The 18,028-nt window shown below is 41.5% G+C and overlaps 1 protein-coding gene and 1 long non-coding RNA gene across 2 annotated transcripts in view; one reads left to right on the top strand and one right to left on the bottom strand.

The window, feature by feature from the left end:
- The first annotated feature begins 631 nt into the window (after positions 1 to 631).
- On the top strand, positions 632 to 16,251 carry LOC103475771 (sodium- and chloride-dependent GABA transporter 2-like). Its single transcript, XM_008427637.3, has 15 exons — positions 632 to 848; positions 2,554 to 2,798; positions 2,893 to 3,027; positions 4,338 to 4,478; positions 4,557 to 4,647; positions 4,839 to 4,971; positions 5,799 to 5,933; positions 6,023 to 6,126; positions 6,434 to 6,558; positions 8,659 to 8,771; positions 8,869 to 9,006; positions 9,237 to 9,339; positions 11,203 to 11,303; positions 13,037 to 13,207; positions 13,293 to 16,251. The coding sequence occupies exons 1-15, from the start codon at positions 775 to 777 to the stop codon at positions 13,446 to 13,448; spliced, it is 1,965 nt and encodes a 654-aa protein (XP_008425859.1). The 5' UTR covers positions 632 to 774; the 3' UTR covers positions 13,449 to 16,251.
- LOC145555226 (uncharacterized) overlaps positions 3,888 to 18,028 on the bottom strand; it is a 26,229-nt gene continuing 12,088 nt past the window's right edge. The window contains exon 3 of the long non-coding RNA XR_014091331.1: positions 3,888 to 4,455. This is a non-coding gene — a long non-coding RNA (uncharacterized LOC145555226). The remainder of the gene's footprint in view (positions 4,456 to 18,028) is intronic.

The raw sequence follows: 18,028 nt of genomic DNA, 5'->3' as shown, positions 1-18,028 counted from the left end.
GTTGAAGCATTAAGACCCCGTCCCTCCTCGTTTGCATAATGAGCCAGAAATGCACACAGTAAAATAAAAATGGGTGACAAAAAATGTCAAAAGAACAAAAGGAAATAAAACACACTTGTGTTGAAAAATATATGAAAGTTTTAAAATAGAAAAAAAATTAGCATTTTAAAAACAGTACAATTTATATTGTGTACTTTAATATATAATTTGTTAGAACTAAACTGAAAAAATGTGGTAAATTAAATTAAAAACATGAGGCATATTTCTCTTTTTTAATTAATTGGTAGTTTTTAGTGTACTGATTAATTTATCGGACCCTTTATATATTTCTGCTTTTGTTTTTAATCATGTCAGTTTCGGTTCTCCATACAACGCACTGTAGCTATTCGGGAAGCCTTTGCTCGCTCCTGTTTGTTTATTATGCCACAAAATACGTCTTTTATGCGTTTTGCTTTCGTTTTATCACACTCCTGCCTGATTATACACAGAACAGGAAGGAGGACTCATATTAACAAGTAACATAGAGGGAAAATATCCCCTAGGGCAAGTTGCTGCGCAGGAAAGACTAGAGACAATAAAGACTAGAGACAAAGTCGTCGTCAAGGGCGGCATCTCTGAAGTTTTGAAACAATGAGAGGGTAGGGGGGAAAGAGCACTCAATACCCATGATGCCATGCGGTTCATTTTGTAACCTGTTTATATTGCCGGTCTTTCGAATAGACTCTTAAACATAGTCAAGAGTGTAAATTTGGTTCCTAGTCGCTGCTGAAGCCCATGCCCGGAATAGACCATTTCAGCGCGCACGCGGGGGGGTGGTCGAGGTGTGGAGAACCATCGGAAACGCAGAGGTAGGCGCTGTCATGTCCAGTTGTCTACATTTTGTCTTTTCATACCGCTTCCAGAGCGAAAACTAACGTGGAGGCTCTGCTGTCTATAGCGTGAGGCGGGATTTGGAGGAGCATCTCGAGCCTTAAACACGCCTCTGCTGCTCACTCCTGCACCGACACCGTTACATGACGTGTATTACTTATGATTTCATACTGTAGAGGTGGCAGGAACCTCGAATAACGCTCACAACCTCATTATTGTGTGTATTTGAGCGCAGTCCTGTAGATAGTGGAATTGGAGTTATGAAAGGTGGTTTGGACTTGTTACATCAGCGTTATTCGTAACGGAGTGACGAGGATGAAAAACGAACTGAGGTCACCGGAATATATGAAGGAGTTGCGCAAAAATCAGATTCTCAGTCCAGCATCCTTCAACAAACACTTGACTTTACAGATAAAAAGTGCCACAAGCAGTTTGAGAGGCTTTACATCAAATAAAGTGTCAAAAGCATGAAGAGCCCTTCAACTTCTTCACATTTTATGTTAGAAACGTAGCAAAAAGTAGTTCTGTTACAAAGAAAGCTATTGAAAGAAAATCTGTCAGCAGTGATGTAAGGGAATGAAAACGTGCAATAAAAAGCTTAAACTCTTGCTCCTTTGTTAAAAAAGTGAGTAAAAACAAACATAACACAGTAAAAACGCTGATTTATGTTTTCGCATCCACCTGAATAATATGTAGTTGCGCCCCTGTGTACAGTGAATATAGCAGTTACTACCTTAAACATACTGCCAGAGCTGCAATGGTGTGGTTTAGATCCAGGCATATCCATTTAATAAAATGGCCTAGTCAAAGTCCTATAGGCGTAATTCCAATTGAAGATCTGTCAATACTTGAACATTGATTTGACTGAGCTCTTTTGCCCAGAAGAATTGGCAAATATCTTAGTTTCCAAACGTCCAAAACTGCTTCTACAAAACTACAAAAGTATTGACTCACAGGGGACTGAATACAAATGCACACCACACTTTCCAGATTCTTATGTGTTAAAAAAAAAAAAAAAAAAAAAAGTAAACCATGTATGCTTTTCCCTCCGCCTCTGGTCTGCTGTATAAAATCAGAATAAAATAAAGTAGAATTGTGAAAATGTGAAAAGGTTCAACACAGTCTTGCCAATGATTATTTTGGCAAGATTCTGTAAGCTAAAAATTGCAAATGGAAAACCGGAAAAAGATAACAATGGAAGCATTAATAATACTAATGTATCACAATAATAAACAGAAAGAGTCGCAAATATTATTTAAAAAAATAGCTTTTCTTCAATTTAGGATTGAAATATGAGTAAAATGCATAAATAGAAGACTTTCTAAACAAAAATTAACATTCTTAAGCACAATGCTTGAAACATTTTCGTTTACAAAAGCAGCATTTATTCTTTGTAGTGCATGAGGAGCGGACAAATTTAGGCATTTGATGTCCTGCGGACGTCTGATAAAGGACACACACCCACAGCAGTTGTCCTTGGGACTCACGCAGCTCAGATAAGAAAAGCAGCAGAACCAACAGTAAGAAATCCTCCCGGCTTTTACTTTCTCTTGCTCAGTCGCTACAATGTGAGTTCTTCTGGCTCTTCTTGTTCCTTTACGTGTCGAAATGTTTCTTCTGACTGCTTCAGCTGCAAGATGTGCTCGTCTCCTGCTTATTTGTCTTGTTTTCTTCCCGCCACAGGGGTGTGTGTGTGTCCCTGCCAGAACCGGTGATGGCCGACCAGCCTCTCTCGCAGCCGGCCGACCAGCCGCTGACAAAGTTCCCCCACGCCGGCCTCCCCAGGAGGAAAGAAGCCCTGGGAGACGGCCTGCAGGCCCGGGGCCAGTGGGCGAGCAAGGCCGAGTTCCTCCTGGCGGTGGCCGGGCAAATCATCGGGCTGGGCAACGTTTGGAGGTTTCCCTACCTCTGCTATAAAAACGGAGGAGGTGAAGAGAAAAACGATTTTTTTCTTTTGTATTTTCCGGGTTTTTGTTGTTGTTGTTGTTTTCCAGATCTCTGTAACCTCTTGTTTGTGTGCAGGCGTGTTCTTTGTCCCCTACCTGCTGTTCCTGGTGCTGTGTGGCGTCCCCCTGTTCCTCCTGGAGACCTCACTGGGGCAGTTCACCAGCCTGGGAGGGGTCAGCGCCTGGAGGACCATTTGCCCCTTATTTGGAGGTGATCTTATTTTTAAGTCATCAGTAATCTATTTGCATGTACTGTTTGTGTTTGGAATGAAAAGTGTTTTTTTTTTGTTGTTGCATAAATTACTGCATTAATGCAGCGTAGCATGGAGGCGATCAGTCAGGTTGCTTCAATAACAGCTGTCAACTCATCTGCATTTATCTGTTTTGCTTTTGCACCTTTTCCTACCACACTTTTTCCTTCCACTAAGCTTTCAGTTACTGTGGTCAAATACAGCAATCTGTGTAACTTTTGTACAGCAGTCTTCCATCCATCCATCCATCCATCCATTTTCTTGCACCCTTGTCCCTTAGTGGGGTCGGGAGGGTTGCTGGTGCCTATCTCCAGCTATCGTTTCTGGCGAGAGGCAGGGTACACCCTGGACAGGTCGCCAGTCTGTCACAGGGCTACAGCAGTCTTACTAATACCAATTTTTTTATGTTTCTTTTTGGATTTGTTTGATATTCTGCTATCCCGTCAATCAGGATATCGGCCCCTCGCAAGAGTGAAATCAAATAAATCCCTTTTAAGCTATTAAAATGGATTTAAAATCTCATTTAACTCTTCCATGCATTTTATTTTGCTGCTGCAGCTTCTCTTCTTTTGGGCTATCGGTCCCTCAGAAGCTCTAGACGATATAAAACAAACTTATCTGAGCAGGAAATTGGGGGATAAAAAAATAAATCCTCGGCTGTATGGGAACGTCTAGCTCCACTTTGCAAACACAGGGGAGGGAAGAGGATGATAACCTTGACTTTAGGCACAGATTCGGAAGAGTTCAAACACAAAGAGACCTTTTAGAACACTGGACCCTGTTTTTGTGTGTTAGAGAAAAGACAAATACAAATGCATGCTGATCTTTCAGATTTTTATTTGTACAGAACATAAATCCAAGCTATTTTGTGTTGGGTTATTGTTTAAAAATATGTTTGTTTTGTCCTTTGTGTGCTTTTTGCACCTCAGAGAGAAAATTGCAAACTTTGCTTTGCCTTATGCCAATTCCCAGGACAAAGAGATTTGTTCTTGTCCGCGTGCGTTTCTCTCTGGTCCGCACTTTTCAGTAGCAGATTAAAGGACTGAATTTCATTAGCAGACTCAACAAACAAGCTCTTTATCCAGACAAAACAGCCTTCTGTCCGAAACCCACTCAAGACCATCAGATCCATCATTCTTAATGAAGATACACGGGGTGTGGGCTGCAAGCTTGAGAGCTGCAGTAAAAAAAAAAAATTTAAAAAAAGATGCTTTCATCTGAAACCCAAGTGACTTGGAAGTGATGTAAGCTTCCCGTCGTGTCCCTGCAGGTCTCGGCTACGCCAGCCAGGTGATGATCCTACACGGCTGCGTCTACTACATCGTCATCCTGGCCTGGGCCCTCTTCTACCTGTTCTACAGCTTCCAGGCCGAGCTGCCGTGGTCGCACTGCAACAACACGTGGAACACGGGTCGGTGACGGCGTCGCAACCTGCCGGTGAAGCGGTTTTGTAGAAATTTTAAAGGTGGGCGTGTTGGTACTTTTGCAGACGCGTGCTTCTTGTTCGATAAATACAACCAGACTGCCAACATGAGCAGCCTGCCTGTGAATGCCACCTCACCGGTCATGGAGTTCTGGGAGTAAGTGTAGAAAAGCCGGCATGCTGTTTACAGGTATAGTCGGATTAATGTCATCTTCATGCATGTGTTTGTGTGCGTGTGTGTGTGTGTGTGTGTGTGTGTGTGCGTGTGCGTGTGTGTGCGTGTGTGTGCGTGTGTGTATGTGTGTGCGCGCGCGTGCGTGCGTGCGTGTGTGTGTGTGTGTGTTCCAGACGGGAAGTGCTCCGCCTGTCGGGATCTTTAGATGAGCTGGGTCCGGTCAGCTGGAAGCTGGCTCTGTGTCTGGCCGTCGTCTGGCTCGTCTGCTACTTTTGTGTCTGGAAGGGCGTGAAGTCCACCGGAAAGGTCAGCAGTAATCTGATAACATTGTTTTGCACTTACAGCTCTCATAAATGCATTTGTTCATTAAATGATTGCACCGAAGTTGAAATGTAACGGAGTTAAAACCGAAAGGATTCACAGTTCACTACCCCGGTACAAACTGTTTGTTCATTTATCGGCCTCTTATGAAACAAAGTATATCCATTTGAAATCAGATATTTATATCTTCTTTATAAAACAACACATGGTTTTTATTCACACCAGCTGCACTTCTGTTGACCATAAATTTGTGCATATTGGAGTAACGGAAAATAAATTTACCTAATCGAAACACGTCAATTATCAAAATCAGTGTAGTCCATAGAACTGCGATAGAAACACTTTTTCAATTAACAAAAGTGTTGCGTCCACGAGGAAAATGTGAGACCATCAGAAAACAGAAACACTGAAGCAAAAGGCAGAAGCATAACAATAACTCAAAATATAAGAGTAAATCTTCCAGGAAGTGCGTGAGCCGTGACGAATGTTTTGTGGCATCTTTACGCTTTCTGTAAGCTGTTGGTTTTCTCTGCCAAGCCGGAACGCTCACATTTAGTCGGACACAATTACACCTAGTACCCCAACGCTCTCTAATTACTGGGTCAATCATCTTCTACTCCAATTAAGCCTGGGAACCAGCCTCCAAACCCGAACTCAGCCAGCACATTATTTTCAGCACACATTGCTCAGGAGTCCTCTCAAAATGTTGTTTTGCTTTTGTCCTATTGAATACTTTAATTTAATTTTCTATACCTATTCCAGCTGAAGAAGTGAATAAAGACGGGTTTATGTAGCGTTTGCGTGTCTTTCAGGTGGTGTACCTGACGGCCACCTTCCCATACATCATGCTGTTTGTGCTGCTGGTGCGCGGCGCCACGCTGCCTGGAGCCACCCAGGGCATCATTTACTACCTCAAACCCAACATCACCCGCCTGGCTGACCCTCAGGTGCACAAACACCCCTCATATTGTACAGATTTCAAAGAAATTGTATTTAATTCTATCCTTTCATTCCCTCTTCTTCTTTTACTCTCTAGGTATGGATGGATGCTGGTACCCAGATATTTTTCTCTTATGGAATCTGCTTGGGAAGTCTCACAGCCCTGGGCAGCTACAACAAATACAACAATGACTGCTATAAGTGAGACTCACACACACACACGCTCACGCACATACACACACTGAAATGTAAGATGTTAGCTCCCACCGGTCAGATGGCTTCCAGAAGGAATGGCAGGAATGGGCAGAGAAAACACTCCGACACAGCCACACCTCAAAGAAAATCCCTCACTGCCATGTTTCCCACAGTCTCTCGTTCCCACACACACACACACACACTCAGCCCTGAGCGCCTCCACAGTCTCCAAATCCATCTCTTGTTTTGCAAAACTGAATTTTTTCTGTGCTCAATCATGGGGCGTTGCATCATGTTCCTTGTTTGTTTCCAGGGACTCCTTCATGCTGTGCCTCCTGAACAGCAGCACCAGCTTCCTGGCCGGTTTTGCCATCTTCTCGGTTCTGGGCTTCATGGCTGAAGAGCAAGGCGTTGACATAGGCGCCGTGGCTCAGTCAGGTGAACGCCGGCTTTCAGAGGCACCAAGTCTTTTAACATGTCGTCGTCTGATCTTTTTGAACTCTGAAGAATCTCTGCGGACATTTTGCATCGTCATCTTATTTAGTTGAATCCAAATAGGCAGAATTAAGCAAAATGAACTCTTAAAAACTAATGCTTCTTTTTTTTATGCAGTATTTATTTTAATAAAAATAACTAACACTTCATTCAAAGCATGCAGCAAAAGTTAACCCTTTTTGTTTGCTTGTTTTAGGTTTTTTTTTCTTTTTTTTATACATAAAAGCAATGAAATGTGCTGAATTTCAAAGGATTAAAAATCCTAAAATATAAATAATATTTGAATATTTCAAAGTGATGTAGTTTGAAAGGACTGACTTGTTTTATATTGAACAAAATATTAATGTGTAGCAAATTTTGGGAGATTTTCTCTTTTTAGGACGTTATTTGTGAGGATTTATTTTTTAATCTGACAATGCAAAAATAAAGTCAATATTTCTTACAATTAATTATACATTTAAGGGCTTAATAACAATAATCAAATGTTTTTATCGAAATGATTTTAGTAATTTATAGAATGTTGATAAAAAGCGGAGCTGTGTGAAAGTACTCACACTTTAAGGGTTAAAATCCCAAAAATATTATTTATATCGATCAGTATTTAAGAATAGGTTTAGGAAGTTGACTTGTGCTGAAACTGAAAACAATAAATACATTCTTTGGAGCATCATTTGCAAAACTGACATAATTTCCTAATGATTTCAAGTGTGGTTTATTTACCTTCTGATGTTTAAGAAGACTGATGTGTTTCAAGTGGGAAGAAAATCTACATATACACAGCATTATAAACCTATTAATTAGAGGTGTGCCGATTGATAGGTCACCGATCATAATCGGCCGATTTTCGTGAAAAAGTGCATGGTCGATGATCGCCGATCACAGTCTCTCGTTGCCGATCACACAAACCGATCACCTGCATCTCATTTCGCAGCCTGCCTGTGCAGCTGGTCTCCTCTTTCCTTCACACTGCGCAAACGCGCAGCAACAAATCCTTAGCGATGTGGAACTATAACGCGCTGAGTCAATGGGGACGTTTGCGTGTTGCAGCGGAAAATTGAAGCACGTCAAAATGCATCAACACAATGAAGCTAATACAACATAAAAACAATGCCATACTTGACGGAGTTTGGCTACATCGAGGCTCACTGCAGTAAAAAAAGGCATATGGAGGATCAGATAGCAGGTAAAGCAGCGCACAGCTACAAACACTCACCCGGATTAGCATGACGGTCAGAAAGCTAAACAAATAACCCACAAAATTATTTAAGTCTTCGAGCTGCGATGTAAGACGCTGGTTCTGCTCTCGCTGTTGAACCGCTGCTCCGCGCTACAGGTAGTAATATTTCACATACGGAGCGCCGCTTCTGCTCCACCTGGTAGTGACTCTCACACCGAACCTGCTTAAAGCTGCAGCATCTAACTTAAAAAAATAAATGTTACATACGTATTAAAACTTTCGCTGTCCTAACATGAGACAGATAATCTCTAAAAAAATAATCGATGTCCTCCCTGCTCTGTAAAATTACTCTGCTCAGTCAGAAACAGCCTCTCAGAACTAGCAGTAATCAGCTAGCCGCCATGCTACCAGGAAATTTTCATTCAGTAACTCTGGATTGTTTATTGTAATGGATCCTGTATTTGCCTTTGAATGTTAAGTTTTATACTTGAATTTTTTTGGCAATGTTGAGAGGTTTTATTTTGGCTCTTTGCATTATTTAGCCTCTTCAGAGCCTTCATATGTTTTCAGTCAGTTAAAGATAGTATTACAGATAGCAGTGCAATTTGCAGAATGCCTGTTTTGTTTAGTTTTCTTCTTGGAAAAAATTATTAAAAACAAGTTTTTGTCTAAATTAAGGTGAATTCATGGTTCCTTTTTCCACATAATGTAACCAGTAGTGTTTATGATAAAAAAAAAAAATAATTATGTGATCGGTATCGGCAGGAAAAAACCTGATCGGCACATCTCTACTATTAATGGTTAAAATTGCAACAGTGATAATAAAAACAGCTGTGTTGATGCCTTTCTATCGTGTGTTGTGACAGGACCCGGTCTTGCCTTCATCGCCTACCCGAGAGCCGTCGCCTTGATGCCCGTTCCTCAGCTCTGGGCCGTCTGCTTCTTCCTCATGATCATCATGCTGGGTCTCGACACGCAGGTAGGCACTCTCTTCTTTCGTATTGTAATGTGACGTCAGCGGAGTGTGTATCTGTCAGCTCACACACGCAAACATTTTCCTCTCCTCCTGGATCCAGTTTGTGAGCCTGGAGGCTCTCATGACTTCGGTGACGGACCTGTACCCCCACGTGATCCGGCGCGGATACCGCAGAGAACTGCTGCTGCTGTTTGTGTGCATCGTGTGCTTCCTGATTGGGCTGGTCATGGTCACGCCGGTGAGTTTTATGCGACTGCGGTGTCATGTGACCTCAATGAGTTTATTGAAATTCATTCATGATGACTCTGCAAAGTCATTTTCTATAAAAAGTCTGATTTCTGTAAAATGAGAGCTACAAAAACAAGACACCCAGGCTTTTTCTGAGTCGTTTTTTTCCATGACATGGAACTAAGGAGTCTTGTTGTTGTTTTTCTCTCTGTCCTCTCCATATGTTTCCACCTCGGACAGGGTGGTCTCTATGTGTTCCAGATCTATGACCACTTCTCCTGCAGTGGAGCCAGCTTGCTGCTTCTCTCCATCTTCCAGTCTCTGGCCATCGGCTGGGTCTACGGTATGAATCCAGCTCTTCTGCACCACTTGTAACATTCAAGTCACGTAGAAGTCGGTGAGGGTATCAATGTTACCTTTTTGGCCGACATTGTATGATGCAAAATTACCCCATGTCTCCCTGAACACAACATTTTCATGCTGAAGCATGGTGGTGGCGGCATCATGGAGTGAGAGACAGGAAAAAAATTTAAAATACAGCCAGAAATGCTATGAAGTGCTGGTGTCCTAGTCAAAGTCCAAGACTTCTATTGGGAATTCTTGAAAAACTCTGTAGCTGAACTTGGGTAAAAATGCTAGGGTCAGGGTTTTTGCTAAAAAAGTCTTGAATTCATGTATCTAAAATTAAGGCGTCAAAATGTCTTACATATTTAAAAAAAGTGAGTTGGCCTTTAAAATTTTAATCTTAAATTTTGGGGCTATTTCAACTCTATTCTGTGTAGTTAATTTTTTTCGTGGAACTTTTATATCTGGCCAAAGTTTGAAACATCTTCATTGTTTTCTGTTTCTGTTGAGGCTAACGCTAACTAGCTGCTAGCATACACTTGCTAGCTAGCTAGCATTTTTGCATCTATGACGGGTAAGTTTAGATTTATCGCCAGATGACTGGATGACATCCGTCTGTGCCTCTAGCTCGTTTCTGTTGCCAACCCTTTGATGCTACGTTCATTATGTGCAAAAAAGCTGAGCACTGCTTCTATTTAAAATATGCTGATTTTTTTGTAAATTTCTGTCATGATGTAGATGTAAAATTTCAAAAAACCTCAAGTTTGAGTTGGTGAAACCTGCAGAAACTGAGTGTCTAAACATGCAAAGCTGCAGACTCGCATCCAAAATATTTATCCTCCATGTGTACACTACACTTTTCAGGTTTTCATAATGTTGAAAACTGTGTCATTTTCCTTCATCTGCTCCTTTGTGTTGTGTCCCTTAAAATCTCAGGGGTGTAAATACAACCGCAGTGCTCTATAAATAAGGAGTCATTTATTTAATAACTTTTTTCCATACTGAGCTGTTTTTCCTCCTCCACTTCATTTTTTTCTTATCTTATTTAATGCATCTATTCCTCTCTTATTTAACTTTTATAAATTTTCCCCCGTCCCAGTTAAATTTCTGTCAGAATTAGATTAAAATGCTTTCATTGATGAATGTGGTCGGCTCTGATAGAAGCTGTCCACCTCCTCTCCTCCTCCTACATTCCACTTCCAGTCAGGAGTCGGTGTATTAATCTGGCTGCAGTCTTCCTCTGCTGTCAGGAGGCTGGCTCCTGGCCAGATCCCCCCGTCTGTCTGTCTCCTCCGGGTCCTAAATCTGCCCCTGGGCTCCTCTCAGGCTCAAGCCAGCGGCTCAGAGAGCCTCTATCTCGGGCAGAAATTGGCCTGCTAAAGCGGCACGAGACGCCGTCGACTTAAACGAGAGATGGGAGGAAGTTGTATGTTCACAATTAGCTCAGCCCAGTTAATGTTCAGCATTTAACTTTACAGCTGTTGGAGGAAAGCGATGAATTGTTGTTGCGGGGGATCAGAAAAAGGCCGAATCGGTTCACGTTGTGTTTTTCTGTTTGGGTACGAAGCCAGACAGGTTTTATCGCTCTCCCAGCAGTTGAGTCGGCAGTTTTTGGGTAACACAGCGGTCAGGACTCTCAGCTCGTTTACAGCTGTGGGAATCTACTGTTTTTAATTACTCTACTTAACATATAGTCAAGGAGTGCATTGGTTTGAACAGGTGACACCATAGCAAGAATAAAAAGGTTCAACTGCAGAATAAACTCTTTTTTTTCCTCATGTCTTTTTCTTACTTTCTCTGCCGCCACATAAGACAGCAGAATCTAAACTCTTTTTGTCGTTACCTTGTTCTTGTTCGTCAGGAGCCGAGCGTTTCAGTGGCAACATCAGAGATATGACGGGCTACAGCCCCCTGCCTGTCTTCCAGCTGTGCTGGAAGTACCTGACTCCGGCCGTGTGCACTGTGAGTAACCTCTGCCTGTTGGCAAACCGGACCAAAAACCTCAGTCAGAACCTTGAAGGTCCACCAAAATATCTGGACCTCTATGTGGTAGACAAAAAAGGAAAAACTCTCTTTATGCAGAAAATTATGATGAGGAGGCTGAAATAAGGTATGCAACAGCAACAATTTGTGGCTTATTTGTGGCTTGAGCAGTATTCCTCGTCTTTCCAATTTCATTTTTATAGATTTCCAGCCTGGAAAACTGGGGGAATGGAAAGCTTTGTGCATTACCAGACTCTATTTCTCATCTGGCTGTGCAAAATATATAATTTTTCCATCTTTTAAACACTCCTCCTTATGTCCATCAGTCCAATCATCCATTCAAACATTTATCCATACATTCATTGAACCATCCAGTCAACCATTTCTCCCATCAAAACATTCCATTGTCAGTCTGTGTCCAAACATTCATCTAGTCATAGGTTAGGTATTTAAAGTTTTGCCTCTCCAAAAATATCTTCAATAAATTCAGTCTTCTTTAGTATTTCTACTTAAAATGGGGAAATTAATTGAAATTAAAGACTGGAAAACGTTTGAATTTGGACATTAACACCCTGCTTGAAGCCAGGTTGACCCGTTTCCATACGGTTCTCCGTTATCTGGACGGCCTCCACTGCATCGCAGATCAGTGCCAAGTTTACTACATTCCTCCAGTAGTTGCTGTCAGGGGGGAAAAAAAGTCATTATTCAAGGTAGTTGGGCGCAGACTTGTAAAAATGGGAAAAATCCCGCCTGACTGCTGCCGTCTGTTGTTGTGGAAGCGGCTGAGGAGCAGCGCTGCTTTGCATTCCAACGAAGGAATCCATCTGTTGTTGTTGGAGGTTTGTCTGGAGATTGAGCGTGATCTCATTGTCCAACTGCATCATGGAAGGTTTTTTAGCACATTACCAAGGACAGGTACGGGCGTCCTTCAGCCTTTACTGAACGACTCCAATAAGTCTTTATTCCACTTTGAGCATGTTCCACAATCTTTCTACAAGAGTCATACAGTTATTTACCTTCCACATAACTGAATTGTTCTCTGACAATCCACAATGAACAAAGTTTAGTTGTTAAATTTTTTTCCCATTATGTGTCTTCGCAGGCTGCAAGCTGAGCCAGACTTTAGAAAGTGCTTACAGGGGCAGTAGTCCAGGGCGTCAATTTGTTGGGGGGGCGCCACAGATTTTTATTTTTTTTAAATATTTTTTAAATGAATGCATATTTTTATGACATTGTACATTATAGAAGTACAGTTCATACCTAATTAACTTCCCAGATGCTACTCTATCCACCATGAAGAGATCAAAACTAGCATTAGCTGTTAGCATAATGTTAAACCGTTTTAGCTGCAGGGCATATTTACGACTTCTGCTGTGTTTTTCCACCAGATTACAACAGTAATGCCTTTTTAAAACTTTTATCAGCTGTTAGATGTAGCTTAGCATACTAGCTTGACATTTATTGATTCTAACCAGAAAACAAAGCACAAGTTAAAGTGCTTGAGAAACATTTTTTGTTTCCTCGCATGGGCGTGGAATAGTTTGCATTAAGATGCATCTAAAAAATTAAAAAATATCCACAGCTTTTTTTTTTTTGCTACACGCAAGAGCCACATATTGATGTTATTTGATGTAATTTTACATTTTTAGTTCTTATCTTTTAACCCTTTCTTCAACAATTCATCAGAGTCGTGTCCCTCCATCTTCTTTCAGGCTACCTTTATTTTCTCCCTGGTGCGTTGGTCTCCGCTGAGCCTGGGGAAAGGACTGGTGGCTCCGGTCTGGGCCACCACGCTCGGCTGGATCCTGACCCTCTCCTCGGTCTCCCTGCTCCCCATCTGGGCCGTGTATGCGTTGGTCACCACTCCAGGAACCCTGCCGCAGGTGACTTTTCTCGACGGCGACTCAAAACTTCACAGGAAAGATGGAATTTGTATCTTTCTAACCAGAACTTTTCCCCACTCCTTAGCGCTTCCATCGCCTTTGCACCCCCGCCGAGAAGTCGTCTATGGCCTTCCAGCACCTCTCCACCAACGGCTCGGCGCTGACCTACAGCCCCGTGCTGCCTCTCAGCGGGACGCCGAAGCAGCAAATCGTAGAACTCCTCCCAGAAAAGAAGACATGACGATAACGAACGCTTCGTGGCGCTGTACGCTGGCTCAGCCAATCAAGTGTGCCGAAACAGAACAGCTGATCACAACAGAAGACTTTATTTCAAAAAACGTTAAAGGAGAAATGTTATAATTTACCAAAGAAACTTCGGAGTCAACAGTTTGTAAGAATTATCAGAGCGTCTGACCCTAACTGGGATAAAACTTGATTGGCCGTTCAGATCAGCCACGGTTCCTGTTCCTGCCCACCAGAGCTGGACTTTTCCATACAAAAACAGCACACACTCCTGAATCTTAACCGTTTTTGTCTCCGTACTTGCTATTAAACGTTTTCATCTAATTTTACAGTTCAGTCACTGTACTTGAGGACCATGTAACAACAACAACAACCCCTAGAGACGTTCCCTTTGTTTGGCAGCAACACACAGTCCTCAGCTACACTATACTCTCTATGAGAGACTCAGAGAGTGTTAGCATGTCTGCTGAAATGACTCCATGAGTCAGACATGTGATGTCAGATGATTTATCTGGAGATTTCTTAAATTTCTCATCCAAACCAAGTGGAGTTGCGTCCACTAAATGCCACTTTTGCCGCCGAGCTCTTAAGCTTGCTGCGAACACCTGAACGACAACCGATCTGACTGAAACATGCACTAGTTTGCGTTAGTGTTGCGTTTGCAATATTTCTTCAGAAACGCCCACTAAAAGACAATCTTTTAGTGGGCTTCTCCAGAGTAGAAACTTTAGCACATTTGTTTCAACTGTTGTAAGCAATAATTAATAGAACATAAGCTGGGCTATGTAGTCATATTGATTAAAAATGAAAACAAGGATGGCTGAAATGCTTTCCTGATTATTCACTAGATTAAAATGAACAATTAGTCAAACAGGTCAATATTTCAAATTGAAAAGCCGCTAAAAGGATATGTCGTAATAGAGTATGTCTTCTTTGAAGGTCTCTGCAAACCTCGTTTAAATTAGTTTTTAAAAAACTGCTGCTGCTTCAAAGAACAAAAAAAATAACTATACAATATTTTTTAATGTCTTCACCAAATGTTTAAGTTTTTTTTGTTATGATTGTTTCTTTTTGAGATGTTTGCCTGTATTGTTCGGTGTTTCAGTGATATCAGGTAAATAAGGAGACTTAAAATAGTAATTGTAAAGATGAAGGGGGCGAAGGGAAGGAATAAAGTTACAGCTTGAACATGCCTATAATTATTAGCATTAAATTTCCAAGAGTGAAGTTTGCACAGTTTACAATCCTCAAGAGTAAACTTTAAAATGTTTTTTTTATAAGATATTCTCTGGAGCTAAAATATTTGAAGAGATTTGGTTCTTTTATTTTCAGTTTTATGGTTTTTACAAAAATTTCAATTGAAATTTGAAAAAAAAGAAAAAAAACTAATGTTGCGTGAACAGTGCAAAAATTGAAGCTAAGTTCATCTCAAGCTAATCTCAAAAAATTTTATAGTTTTTTATACTTTGCTGAAGTAATAATGAATAATGAATGAAGAATGTTTTCCTGTTAAATTATATTGCATACATTTGTGAGAATGTTCCACTTTCTCTCTTAAAAATTCACACTTAAATTCCTATAAATTCTGAAAACATACTATTGTGTATTTTTTTTAACAGTCATCTTCTAACCCTTCAAAGTCAACATCAGCATAAGACTTTTTATTATTATTAATGGCAGTGTCTCTCAACAGTGTGACAAAAAAAATTAAACCATTAGAAATCATTTTATAACTATGCACACAAACTTCAAATTGATCCTACTCAATTTAACTGGCAAAACAAATCTGGTAAAGGGAAAATACAAAAACTAATATTTTTTTCCACCAGGTTGCATAAGTTGTGCACACTCTGAAAATATTAAAACTTTGTAGAAGCAAATTTTGATTCAGTTTCAGATTCTAAATATATCAAATTATGCTACATACATCTGGACTCTGGTTCAGTTATTCCAAACTGCTAGTATGGTGTTTTTCTCTGGTGATGTGCTTGAGTTTTTTTGTGCCAAACCTTACGTTTAGATTCATGCTTAAAACTTTGATGTCATTTTGACCCTTTGTGATGTTTCTGAAAACAGCTAAAAGGTTGAAAATGTCAGAAACATCTTTTCTACAACTCCTAGAACACAAAAGCTGCTTCAAGAAGGTGCACATTTATCCACCGAGGCTATTTCAGCTTTTATTTTTTATATACGTTTCCCTTCATTAGATTTGTCCCCCTTTAACTGTTCAGGATATATAACACATCATAAATTGAAAATGTTTGAAATACACAGAAATTCAACAGCGTTGTGTACACTTTTGAGAGACACCGTATGTGACAGAATGAGAACATAAACATGAATTACTGAAACTATTTCATATTTCTATTGAAACTCTTTCATATTTTTGTTCTGTACTTTAATGTCTGCCCTGATACAAACAGCAAGTTGGGTTTTTTTGTTGTTGATGTCATTTCTCATGTAAACGTACTGTATGTAGGTTTGCACAGTCAGACGTGCTTTAATAATTCACTATGGGTCTCCAGATCAGCTTCCTGTACTGTAAGTCTGGGACAAATTGTACTGTACACTAGGATCGCTTGTTTACATCTCTGAAATCGAGTGGAGTAGACGCACTTCATGACCGGGTGTGATGTTTTGAACATGTAATCAAACTTAGAAAAAGCTGTTTTTATAACCAAATTTTTATGTGCGTTAAGCCTTTGCATCGACTCATCCACTTGTTATCATCTGTGTTTACAGCTGTGCCTCTTTTCTTTTCTTCTGAATCAATATATGCACTGATTGTGTAGAAAAGGGTCCATTGTGTCTGTTTGTTTCCGGACAAGTGTCAAGCTGCTTTAAAAGTGGATGTGCAGGTGTTGAGGCATGATGTACTTGTGGTCCCAGTCACACCGTCGCCACGGCGACAGATGTAAAAGACGCCTGGAGCGCACCTTGCAAACCGAGACTCTTCATACTGATGGGAATTGTTCATTTGGGCGTCAGCGACGGGATGGAGAGGAAGCAGTGCGTGTGGGCAGAGGAAGCGGAGGGTGTCATGGAGACCAGAGACGAAGCGGACAGCGGCAGCTTCAAGCCGACAGACCCGGCGGTTACATAAACGGCTCAGCCTGTCAATTAGCCGTATTGGATTCCCTCTCTGCTCAGTCGCCGCGGAAGTGGGCCGGTCCCTTTGCGCACGTGGCTCGGCACGTTCACGCACACATACCCAACTTGTTTTGGTTTGCAACATCATAGTGCAGCCAGCTTCCCACGTGTGACTCTGATGATTTTTGTGTGTGTGTGTGGATAAACGGGGGTGGTTTACGTCCATATGGATGCCTTGGCATAGATGCATCTCCCTTTTCAGATGATGGGAGGATTAGCGTGAGATTCAAAGAGGAGAGAGGCGGAGAGAACCAAAGCCGTGTGTTGTGTCAGAGGGGCTTTGAAAAGATGCTCTGGGATAGTCAATTTCTGCTCAAGCTCGGTGCCACTTAGTTTGCAGCTGCATCGTTTTTCATCACAGCTTGAGAAGCACAGCCTGCCTCCTTCCAGAGGTACGACACCTCCAGTGAGCTTAGGGGCGTCTCACCGCCTCAGATGGTGCACTTGGCAGTCTGGTGTAAAGGAGAAGCAGTCTGTGGGAGGGGGAGGGATGTGGTTGAAAGAAAAAGGAGATGGGCAGTGGGGGTGGGAGATACATTGCATAACAGGAGGGTGATATGGGCACCAAGTTCAACTTGATATTGGATCCATCTCAGTGTCTATCATCAGAAGAACAGCAAGGATTTTATAACATAAGGTCATGAACTGAAGTGCCTCCATCACTTGACCCCCCACCCCCTATCTCCATATGAAGTTCTTACGGGAAGGTTCTAAGGGAAAAATAGAGACTGGCTTGTGTTTTACAGAATGTGGATTAATGAGGACAGCCAAGACTTTTCCACCACCCTCCCACTCCCTTCTCCATCCTCACTGCCCACACTGCCGATCAGTCATCCAGAATGCTTCGGATTAAGAGCTTAGAGGACAGCCGACACGGCCTCTCACCCCTTGACGTAGCAACTTTGAAATGTAAGATCACATATCAAATTCCGCATCAAATGATTGATTGGGGAAGGATCGGGGGCTCATAATGCCCGGTTACCTCTGTTGAGGTAACAGTCTGTAAGACGACCCTAATTATAGAGACAAGTGGGCTTTGCACACTTTCAATGTATTTGAAGTATCTGTACTGCTCAAAAACCTTTGACATTTTCTCTTGCATGTCAAAGAAAACGTCTTTGCCATGCAAAGACGTGTCAAAGACGTGTCTGCATGACGTGAATAAACAAGTTGTTTATTGAAACAACTTGTTTATTGTTTCAATAAACAAGTTTCAATAAACTTGTTTAAAACTTGTTTTATTGAAGCTGTACCTTTTTAAACCTTGGTATACCTTAGTAGGGGTACTTTGGTGTGTTCTTGTGCCTTGTTGATCAAGACCAAAAGAAAAGGTTCCCAAAGGAACGTATTTCTCTTTGGGTGGTTGAGCCTTAAGGCCTTGGCATGCCCCTGTCTTTCCTCTTGCACATTAGGGTTCACTGAGTCTTG

Source organism: Poecilia reticulata, chromosome 2 (assembly GCF_904066995.2).
Source record: "Poecilia reticulata chromosome 2, P_reticulata-male-v2, whole genome shotgun sequence".
Classification (NCBI taxonomy): domain Eukaryota; kingdom Metazoa; phylum Chordata; class Actinopteri; order Cyprinodontiformes; family Poeciliidae; genus Poecilia; species Poecilia reticulata.
The sequence above is the reverse complement of the archived record's forward strand: the minus strand, read 5'-3'. Positions and strand labels throughout refer to the sequence as shown.